A 10,619-nucleotide genomic window follows, 5' to 3' on the forward strand; every position below is an offset into this window, starting at 1 on the left:
TAGGGCTTGGTAGGGTGCCTGGCACATAGCAGGCACTCAATGGATGTCTGCTCAATGAATGGTGAAGCAGATGAAGTTATCATTGGAGCTTGGGTGGGGGCGCTGAGGCTGTGTTTGGGGCCCTAGTCTTCCCCCTTCCCTAATACAAACCTGGTGACCTTAAAGATCCTGAGGAGGCGCACACATCGGAGCACTGAGATGCCCAAGGGCTGCATGGCGCCCACCTCCACCAAGGTGGTCTCTAGGATGCCCCCACAGACCACAAAGCAGTCAAAGCGGTTGAAGAAGGAAGAGACATAGGCAGAGGGGCCCAGACCATACAACTTGAGAAGCATCTCCACCGTGAACAGACAGAGCAACACTTTGTTGGCATACTCTGTGGGGAGAGGGGCAGGGATGATCGGTCTGGCCAGTTTCCGTGGTGACATGTGGGGAGGTAACTAGGGACCATGGGGTGACCCGGGGTAGCTGGTATCAGACCAGGTGCTGGCTGAGGGAAGGCTTAGGGCTAGGGATTGGGGTGAGTTTGTAGGTCAGAGTAGGTGAAGTTCTGAGGGGCTTGGAGATGGGGATGAGGGGCAGAGTCGGGGTGGGGGCCAGAGTCAGCACCTATGATTCCAGAAGACCCAAATTCACAAGTAGAGTTAGAGTCTAGGGTTTCTTTGGGACCGGGGCTGGTTTGTGGGTTATGGGTTAGAAATGTGCTCAGTATTCAGGCTGGGGCTGAGATTATAATGAACAGTAGTAAGAGCTGACACTTATAAAGTGTTAGCTACATGGTGGGCCATACAATGTCCTAAGCACTTTTCACTTTACATCATTTATTCCTCTTCGCTGCCTCATGAAGTGGATACTACTATCTATCATCTCCATTTTGCAGATGTGGAGAACTTTTCCAGACAGTGTGATGGTAAGAGCCTGGATTCTGGAGCCAGGCTGCCTGGGTTCTAATTCTGGCTCTGCCACTCACTAGCTGGGTCCCAAGATTAGTCGCTTAAACCCTCAGTGCCTTGGTGCTCAGTGTTCTATGCCTTAGTATTTAATTTGCATAAGGTTGTGGTGAAGAAATTGTCAGTACACATAAAGAAAGGTGCTGAGAAAGTGCTGAGAAAGCAAGTGCTACCTGTATAAGCTACAAGGTGGAATGGGACAGGCTAAGGGCTCTGGATTTATTTGAGTAGGGGGGAAGGCAGTGTCTTGGGGGCTGAGGCGCCCTAGAGGTCCTGGATTTAAGCTTCTGGGGTAGAAAGAACAGGAAGCTAGGGGAGACGACTGGCAGGCTGGGGGTGTACCCTGGATCTGGGTGAGCCACACAGGCTGCCCGTGGTGCTCAGAGGCGATGGTCAGCGTGTTGAGGAAGACGAGCAATAGCACAGCCCAGTAGCAGGCATTGGACTTCACAGCCCGACGGCAGCGTGCCCGAAGGACCCGGTTGGCTCGGCGGAGGCGGCGGCTGGGGGAAGGGGAGCCCACAGGCTGAGATCACCTACCTAAGCCTGCCCTGGGGGGCTCAGGTGGGGGATCCCAAAGGTCATGAGGGCTTGGAGGTTGGGGGTTTCAAAGTCATGGAGTCAAGGATTCACACAACTTTCCCAACTCACCAGACCCTGGTTTTCATGATCTTGTTTCTGAAAAAGAAGGGGGATGGGAGGTGGGTGTCATAAAGGGCAGAAGGGGTGTCAGTGGCTGGGGTCAGAGGTCAAGGACTGAGGTCGAGGCTTGAGGCTAAAGAAAGGACTAGAGTCAGGGTTTGGACTGGCTTCTGGGCTGGGTCAAGGGCTGGGGGCCCTCACAGACAGCGTGTACAGCTGGCCAGAGCCCCCTCCTCCTCATCCTCATCGCCTTGGGTCTCTGTCATGGAACCGGTGTCACTGGCTGGGAGGCTGGCTGTAGGCAAGGTGGGGATAGTGGTCAGGACCTGAATACCCTGAGGTCCAACCTTTGGCTTTCACCTCTGCCTACCCACCCCCACCCCAGCCTGGCTGGACCCCCACCATGGCTGCTGGTGGAGTGTGTGGAGCGAGTAGAATGACTGAACCAGCGCAGACGTCCACGTCTCCTATTGGTCAGCTCGGCCAGCTGTGGCCCTGCAGGGAGAGAAAGGACAATTAGGGAGGACATACTGGGGGCAGGGTTAGGGCCATGTCTAGGGTAGGGGTGTCATTTGGAGTCTTTATAGCTGAGGCTGGTCTTGATTCTGCATTTTGAGCCATAACTTGGGGGCTGGGGCTAGAGTTGTTGCAGATCAGGCCTGGGTGGGTCTCAGGAGGGCAGACCACATCTAAGGCATGCAGGGAATGGCCAGATTGGAGTTGCCTATGATGGCCCTCCCGGCCCTCTTCAGCCATAGAACCAAGGTTGCCATCGGCGGAGGGGTCCTCCATGTCCAGCTCTTCGGCTTGAGTGATCCAGTCCAGGTAGCCCCGCAGGTCCTCCTCCATCTGCTGCTTCTCCCGTTGCTTCTGGAAGTCCCCCCGAGCTTTCGCTTTCTCTCTCTCCTTGGAGAACTCCCTGAGGGAGGAGGATAGAGGGCTGGGGGGAGGAGCCAATCTGAACACCTTGCATTCATCACTCCAGCCACACTAGCCTCCTAGCTAAATTTGAATATGCCAAGCACATTCTAGCCTCAGGGCCTTTGCACTGACCATTCTCTTTGCTTGGAATGCTTTTCCCTCAGATAACCACATGTTGCACCCACCTCATCTCTTTTTTTTTCCTTTTCCCCAGATACAGGGTCTCACTCTATCACTCAGGGTGGAGTGCAGTGCTGTGATCATAGCTCACCGCAGCTTCGACCTCCTGGGCTCAAGTGATCCTCCCACCTCAGCTTCCTGAGTAGCTAGGACTACAGGTGTGCGCCACCATGCCCAGCTATTTTTGTTCATTTTTTGTAGAGATGAGGTCTCACTATGTTGCCCAGGCTGGTCTCGAACTCCTGACCTCGAGCCATCCTCCTGCCTTGGCTTCCCATAGTGCTAGGATTACAGGCATGAGCCACTGCACCTCGCCTCTTTCACATTTTTACTCAAATAACACCTTGTCAAGACAGCCTTTCCTGACATCCCTATTTATAATCTCAAGATCTCTCCATTCTTATCTTTTATCTTTCCTTTCTTTCCACAGTACACATTCCATATAAAACACTACATATATGTGTGTGCCAATATATAAATGCACACACTTATTTTATTGCATATGTTGCTACTTTCTGTCTCTCCCCATCAGAATGTAATACCAGGAAGGCAGAGATTTTTGTCTTTTGTTCCATTCCTAAAATGGTGCCTCACGTACAATAGATGCTCATGATTGAATGAAGGAGTTTTGAATGATGGGTTTTGAAGGATGCCTAGGAGTTTGCCAGGCACAAAGAAGCGGGCAGTGGTTGAGGGGTGGGAAGTAGGTCTCTCACCCACTCAGGACGCCAAGCACAAGGTTGAGGACGAAGAAGGACCCAAAGATGACAAGGCTCACAAAGTACACCCAGGGCAGTTCATACCCCATGGCATCTTGCATCTGGGGAGAGAAAGGCATGCATCCCTCAGGGTAGGCAGACACTCCTGCGTGAGTGTCAGGGAGGAAAGGCAGGTGCAGCCTTTGAGCTCTGTGCCCACAGTCCACCTCACCCAGTAGAGCACATCGGTCCAGCCTTCCATGGTGACGCACTGGAAAACTGTCAGCATGGCGAAGAAGAAGTTGTCAAAGTTGGTGATGCCTCCATTGGGCCCTGGCCAGCGCCCGCGGCACTCAGTCTGGTTCAGCGTGCACGCACGCCCCGATCCCGAAGACGCACAGGGCGATGGGTCCTCCTCCGCTTCCATGTCTGCAGGAAGACTGGAGCTTGGGTCTTCGAAGCAGGCCCACTCTCAGTCGCTGCCACCCTGAAGCCCCGCCCACTTAGGAAGCTCGACTTGGGTCCTAGATTTTTCTTTTCTTTTTCTTTCTTTCTTTCATTCTTTTTTTTTTTTTCTGAGACAGAGTCTCCCTCTGTCGCCCAGGCTGGAGTGCAGTGGTACGATCTCGGCTCACCGCAACTTCCGCCTCCCGGGTTCAAGCAATTCTCCTGCCTCAGCCTCCTGAGTAGCTGGGATTACCGGCGTGTGCCACAATGCCTGGCTAATTTTTTTTGTATTTTTAGTAGAGACGGGGTTTCACCATATTGGTCAGGCTGGTCTCAAACTCCTGACCTTGTGATCCGCCCGCCTCGGCCTCCCAAAGTGCTGGGATTACAGGCGTGAGCCACCGTGCCCGGCCAGTCCTAGATTTTTCTAAGGCAACACTTAGCTCCACTTCTAGGGCAGAACCCTGTGAGCTCCGTGTTCTGAACCACTGGGAAGCTAGGGATCCCACCAACAGGGATTTAAATCCTGGCGTGGAGTCTGGTAAATAACAATGAGGCAAGAGCCTGGGGGCGGAGTCATGTGAATTTGGACGGGTCTCTTGAAAATGGGGGAGGGGCAAGGCATGGGCTGGGGACTGGGTAAATGGTCTAAGTGTATGAGACCAGTGGTAGAGAATAAAGCTTTTTTTTGTTTGTTTTTGTTTTTGTTTTTGTTTTGTTCTTGAGACTGAGTCTCCCTCCGTCGCCCAGGCTGGAGTGCAGTGGTGTGATCCGATCTCAGCTCACTGCAACCTCCTTCTCCCAGGCTCAAGTGATTCTCATGCCTCAGCCTCCCGAGTAGCTGGGATTACAGACATGCACCACCACGCCCGGCTCAATTTTGTATTTTTAGTAGAGATGGGGTTTCACTACGTTGGCCAGGCTGGTCTCGAACTCCTGACCTCAAGTGATCCATCTGCCTCGGCCTCCCAAAGTGCTGGGATTACAGGCGTGAGCCATGGCGCCCAGCCGAGGATAAAGTTTTTTAAAATTGTTTTTATTTGTTATTATTATTATTTTGGAGACTGGATCTCACTATTTTGCACAGGCTGGTCGCGAACTCCTGGGCTCAAGTGATCCTCCCGCCTCGGCCTCCCAAATGCCGGGAATACAGGCGCGAGCCAAGGTGCAGGGTTTTTTTGTTTTTATTTTTTATGTTTTTGTTTGTTTGTTTGTTTGTTTTTGTTTTGAGACGGAGTCTTGCTCTGTCGCCCAGGCTGGAGTGCAGTGGCGTATCTCGGCTCACTGCAAGCTCCGCCTCCCACGTTCACGCCATTCTCCTGCCTCAGCCTCAGGTTCACGCCATTCTCCTGCCTCAGCCTCCCGAGTAGTTGGGACTACAGGCGCCTGCCACCACGCCCGGGCTAATTTTTTGTATTTTTTTTAGTAGAGGCGGGGTTTCACCGTGTTAGCCAGGATGGTCTCCTGACCTCGTGATCTGCCCGCCTCGGCCTCCCAAAGTGCTGGGATTACAGGCGCAGAGTCTTGTCTTAGGGGCAGGGCACTTGCACTTAAGTCTTAAGTGCGGGGCAGGACCTTAGCCTGTGGGTACAGTCTTGTGATGGGGCGGAACTATTAGCGAGGTGGGGTTGTAGTCTGATTTAGGGCAGAGTCTTGAATATATGGGTGGGACTTGGTTATCTGGGGATGGAACCTGAGCCTGGGGGCGGAATCTTGTGCATTTCAGTGGGTTTCCCTGAGTGCAGCATTGGATCTAGGAACCAGAGGAGGGGGCATGTTCTGCCTAGGAGGGGCGGGCCGACTAACCGGATCCCAGGAAGTAGCACGTCTTGTGCATTCGTCCAAGGAACAGCTCGAGCCCAATGATGGCATAAATGATGATGACGAACAGCACGAGCAGTGCAATGTGCAGCAGCGGCACCAGAGCCTTCATGATGGAATTGAGCACTATGTGCAGGCCTGCGGAGAGGGAGGGGGAGGCAGAAATAAGGGCGGGGTCAGCTCAGCCCCATCCCCACCCTCCACCTCCGACCTCGGGGGATGTGCCACTCACTCGGGACCCCAGACACCAGCCTCAGTGGCCGCAGCACCCGAAACGCCCTCAATGCCTTCACATCGAAGCCTCCTGGCTTTCCCCCGGTGTGCGGGGCGTCGCCTGGCCGTCCGGGGCCCTGCTCCAGCAGCACGCTGAACAGCCTGATGGGGAAGCACCGGGCAGGGAGGCGGAGGTCAGGCCTTGGGATTCCCCCCTCCACCCTAACCTTCTCAGAAAAGCACAAGTCCCGTAACTAGAAATAGAAATGGGTTTTAATAATATTCTTGATTCTGGCTGCCGAATGGGGGCGGTCTGAAAGAGTCGCTTTCCTGAGCCCAGAATTCAGCGGGCCTGACGGTAGGAAGGCGACTAGGGTGGGGTGCCTCCCGCAGACGCGCACCCGACCACGACGATGATGAAGTCGAGTAGGTTCCAGCCATTGCGGATGTAGGCGCTGGGGTGGAGCACCAGCCCGTAGGCCACGATCTTGAGCACCGTCTCCACAGTGAAAATCACCAGGAATACGTACTCCACCTGCTCCTGGGGGTGGGACCGGGGGGCGGGGCGGGAAGGCGGGGAGTTATTTGAAGGCGGGGTTTGACGGGGGAGTGGGGAGCATAGTCAGGACCGAGGGTGGGGCTGAGCCAGGCAGGGCCATCCGGGTCAGAGAGGGGGCGGGGTCTGGCTGGAAGGAGTGAGCTCTACTGGGGCTGTATCTGGCTGGGAACTGGCTGAGGCGGGGCGGGCCTTACCAGGTTGTGGTTGGCAGTGTTGGAGTCGTCCTCAGGGAAGGGGATGTAAACTCCCAGGGCCACGCAGTTGGCAAAGATGGTCAGCAGGATGAGGATGTCGAAGGGCCTCAGGTGGACACAGTCAAGGACCCTGGCAGAGTGGCATTGGAACCCCCCCACTCCCTTGGGGACCTCCCACCCACTGCTGACCCTTGACGCCCAAGGTGACAGGTCCTGGCATTCTCGACCCCTGCCCTGACAAGGCCTTGACTTTGTCCCTCCTGGAAACCTTAACCATCCCCAACTCTTGCTGTGATTCAGTCCTTGACTCTTGAACCCTGGTGACCTTTGCCTTTCTGAACCCACCCCCCAGTCCAGTTCTTGACTCTTGACCCTGATGACCTCAGACCTCCTCTATTCCAGCCCTGACCCAATTCTTTACTCCTGGTACCCTGATGACCCTTACCCCTGGGCCCCGCCCCTGCCTTCCAGGATGCTTCCACTCCACGATGCTGATGCAGGACCGTCGCAGAGGATTGGCCAGGGTGAGGCAGAAGAGTGCCCGAGGTGACCGCTGGGCACTGGCCACTGCCACTGTCTTGTGCTTGCTGTGCTGGTTTCTTCGCTTAGGGGTCCCTAGGCCTGATGCCCCACTGCTTTCACCTTCCACAGCTGGGGGCCCGGGGCACAGCCCCCATTCGGGACCAGGGCCTGCTCCATTGGCTGGACTGGGCTCTGGGGTGGTGTCTATATGGAGAAACTGCGTCAGGGAGGGACAGGGTATTGGGGCAATTGTGGCTGCTTCCTACCTGATCCTGTCCCTCTGTTTGAAGGAAGGAGAGAAGAGCATGGAAAATTAGGGAGAACTGGGAGTAGCTGGGTTAAGGACTGGGAAGTAAGAGTGTTCGAATTAAGATTAGGGCTAGAGTGAGAGTTTATAGGGGAGTGAAGGTGAGATTACATTTCCAAGTGAAGTAGGGTTTGGTGTTTAAGTTGGGGGTAGAGTTTAAATTGCCATGGGGTGGGTGAATTTAAGGTTAAATTTGAGTGGTGGGTTTTGGGTTAGGGTGCGGAGGGGTTTAAATATAGGTAGGCGTGGAGTTTTGTCTAAGGGTTAGGACTGGGTATTTTGAATTGGAATTAGAATTAGGATACAGGTTAGGGTCGAAGTTGAGTTTTGAGTGGGACTTGAATTTTGCATTGGGGTTTTCAGCTAAGGCCACTTCCAGTTCCCATGGTCTCGTTTCAGCCTCAGAGGGGCGGTAGATTGGCCTGGTTAAGATTCCCAGCTTTGGAGGAAACAAGCTGCCTGAGTTTAAATCCTGACTTTACCACTTGGTAGCTATGTGTTGCCTTGGGCAAATTATGTAATCTCTTTGAGCCTCAGTTTCCTTATCTGTATAATAAGGATGATAATAACAGTACCTAAAATATAGCGGTGTTATGAGGATTAAATGAGTTCAGAATCAAAAGAATACCTGGCACATAGTGTTATTCCCATTTTGCAGATGAGAAAATTGAGAAGAAAAGGTTAAGTGACTTGCTGAAGTGGCTGAATGGGGAGTCACACCCAGTCTAATTCTAGAGCCCTCATGGCTTACTACCACCATCAAGTATGTGTTCTCTCTCTTTCTCTCTCTCTCTTTTTTTTTTTAAAGGGTCTGTGAACTTTCCGGAAAGTCAGAGACTGCAATCACTAACAGTATTGACATCCCGGGGTTGAGGTTGAGGTTAGGTGACTTTAGGTCTGTATCTGGGGTGGGGTTTAGACTCTAACAGGGGTTTGCCTTCTGGCTGGTAGAGTTTGTGTTAGGTTTCAGGTGGGCGTTTGGATAGGAGTCAGAGCCAGGACTGAGGTTGGGTTTCCTTTGGGAACTAAGGCTGTGGATGAGGCTGAGAGGCCATGGGGGATGGTGTCTGCGTCAGGCTGAGCGTTAGGGCTCTGGTGGCAGAGAGGCTGTTTGGGGCTGGCTGGGATGGGGAACAGGGTGATGTGGTTCTTGTCCCCTAGAGGCTCTCTGGGGGTGGGGTCTGGGTGGGCAATGAGTGGGTCAGAGGGGCTCTACCTTGCTCCAAGGGTCTGCAGGGATGGAGGGATTCTCTCACCTTTCCCACCTTCAGATGCCGACATCTTCCTTTCGAGATTGAAGGGCCATCTGCACACAACCCCCCTCTCTTCCCCCAGCTTTGGAGGGATTAAGGCCACAGGGCGGGGCGATAACAGTGTCGTATGGCAGGGTGGTGGTGGGGGTGCAAATGGGACATTTGTAGGCCAGAGCCTGGCAACAGATGAAATGTTTACCAAATATATACCTGCAGCAAACAGTCAAACTAAAATAAGAAACACGATGTCATTTTCCAATAGTATATGGAATTCGAAGTATGTAGGAAAAACCTAATATATGTGCAATATCTCTATGGAAAAAAGATAAAATATTATCAATTATTATTATTATTTTTAGAGACAGGGTCTTGCTCTGTCACCCAGGCTGGAGTGCAGTGGCGTGATTATAGCTCACAGTAGCGTTGAATTCCTGTGCTCAAGTGATCCTCTGGCCTCAGCCTCTGTAGCTGGGACTACAGGTGTGCACTACCATGCCCAACTAATTTTTTTTTTAAATTTTGGGTTGCTTCGAACTTTATTTGAGAACAACAGAAGATAAACGTATCAAAAGAACACACAGGTGGGTGCGGGGGCACGGCTAGTGGCGGCAGCCGGGGTGGGCATCCGGGCTAAGGCTTTTACTTGGCTGCAGACTGGTCGGATTTCGCAGCTTCTAGGCCCCCAAGCTGGGCCCGTGACTCCAAGGTGATCTCGTTAGACTGCGTGGCTAGCTTGGGCATGGGGGCCTCAGGGGACAGGGAGGAGGAGACCTTGGTGGGGTCCACACCGGGAGGCAGTGTGTATTTCCTGGTGAAGCATCGGGAGATGTAGCCATGCTCGTCCTGCCGCTCCTCGTGCTTGCCGGTGATCTCCACCACGCCATCCTTGGTCTTAACCGTCAGCTCGTTGGAGGCGAAGTGGTTGATGTCCAGGGACACGCGCCAGCGGTCCGCTGTGGGCCGGTTTTCTGAGATCCCGCTGCTGAGCTGCCGGCTGAGCGCGTGGCTGTAGGCTGGCGCAGGCACCGCGGGGCTCTCGACCGCGGCGGGGGCAGGGGGCGCACCTAGCCGGGCCAGCCGCTGGTGCCCAACCACTGCGACCAGCCCGAAGGCCTGGTCGAAGAGGCGACTGTGCGGGTACCAGTCGCGGAAGGGGTCCCAGCTGGGGTCCCGCAGGAGCGAGAAGGGGACGTGGCGCTCGGTCATGCTGGCTGGCTCTGCTGGGGACGTCTGCTTGGACAAGCCTCAATTTTTTTTTTTTTTTTTTTTTTTAAGAGATGGTGTCTTGCTGTATTGCCCATGCCGGTCTCAAACTCCTGACCTCAAGTGATCCTCCCGCCTTGGCCTCCAAAACTGCTGGGATTGCAGGCGCGCGTCGGCTGTTCAAGAAATGGTTATATAGATTTCTTTTGCTTTATTTATTTATTTAGAGACGGAGTCTCGCTCTGTTGCCCAGGTTGGAGTGTAATGGTGCAATCTCAGCTCACTGCCACCTTCGCCTCCCCAGTTCAAGTGATTCTCCTGCCTCAGCCTCCCGAGTAGCTGGGACTACAGGCATGTGCCACCATGCCTGGCTAATTTTTCTCGTTTTAGTAGAGAGGGGGTTTCACCATGTTGGCCAGGCTGGTCTCGAACTCCTGACCTCAGGTGATCCACCCGACTTGGCCTCCCAAAGTGTTGGGATTACAGGCGTGAGCCACTGCACCCAGCCGGTTACATAGATATTTGCTGTGTAATTATTCTTTGGAGTGTACAAATGTGTATCATATTAAAGCATTTATTGAATGCATGAACACTAGTAACTATAACTTACATAGTGCTTTCTTATCTTATGTGTCAGGCACATAGTACAACGTGGTTTATATAAATTAATTCTGTTTTAATCCTAAAAAGCAGGTACTGTCAATAGTCC

The 10,619-nt window shown here is 53.4% G+C and overlaps 1 protein-coding gene and 1 pseudogene across 3 annotated transcripts in view; both read right to left on the reverse strand.

Moving 5' to 3' along the window:
* Positions 1-8,806, reverse strand: part of CACNA1F (calcium voltage-gated channel subunit alpha1 F) — a 28,277-nt gene extending 19,471 nt beyond the window's left edge. The window contains exons 1-14 of one of the 3 annotated variants that reach the window (XM_055267765.1): positions 8,711-8,766; positions 7,102-7,351; positions 6,626-6,731; positions 6,274-6,413; positions 5,892-6,034; positions 5,645-5,797; positions 3,624-3,820; positions 3,410-3,513; positions 2,354-2,511; positions 1,995-2,087; positions 1,794-1,887; positions 1,602-1,628; positions 1,293-1,453; positions 151-376 (exon numbers count right to left, since the gene is read on the reverse strand). In XM_055267765.1, coding sequence (XP_055123740.1) covers positions 151-376; positions 1,293-1,453; positions 1,602-1,628; positions 1,794-1,887; positions 1,995-2,087; positions 2,354-2,511; positions 3,410-3,513; positions 3,624-3,820; positions 5,645-5,797; positions 5,892-6,034; positions 6,274-6,413; positions 6,626-6,731; positions 7,102-7,351; positions 8,711-8,735 — 1,877 coding nt within the window. In that variant the 5' untranslated portion in view covers positions 8,736-8,766. Of the gene's footprint in view, positions 1-150; positions 377-1,292; positions 1,454-1,601; positions 1,629-1,793; positions 1,888-1,994; positions 2,088-2,320; positions 2,512-3,409; positions 3,514-3,623; positions 3,821-5,644; positions 5,798-5,891; positions 6,035-6,273; positions 6,414-6,625; positions 6,732-7,101; positions 7,352-8,670 lie in introns of all 3 variants that reach the window. The other 2 variants (XM_055267766.2, XM_063634388.1) reach the window with 2 other exon arrangements.
* Positions 8,807-9,307: 501 nt separating this feature from the next.
* Positions 9,308-9,959, reverse strand: LOC129475610 (heat shock protein beta-1-like; annotated as a pseudogene).
* Positions 9,960-10,619: the final 660 nt, after the last annotated feature.

The sequence above is a fragment of the Symphalangus syndactylus genome, chromosome X (assembly GCF_028878055.3).
Source record: "Symphalangus syndactylus isolate Jambi chromosome X, NHGRI_mSymSyn1-v2.1_pri, whole genome shotgun sequence".
Lineage (NCBI taxonomy): Eukaryota > Metazoa > Chordata > Mammalia > Primates > Hylobatidae > Symphalangus > Symphalangus syndactylus.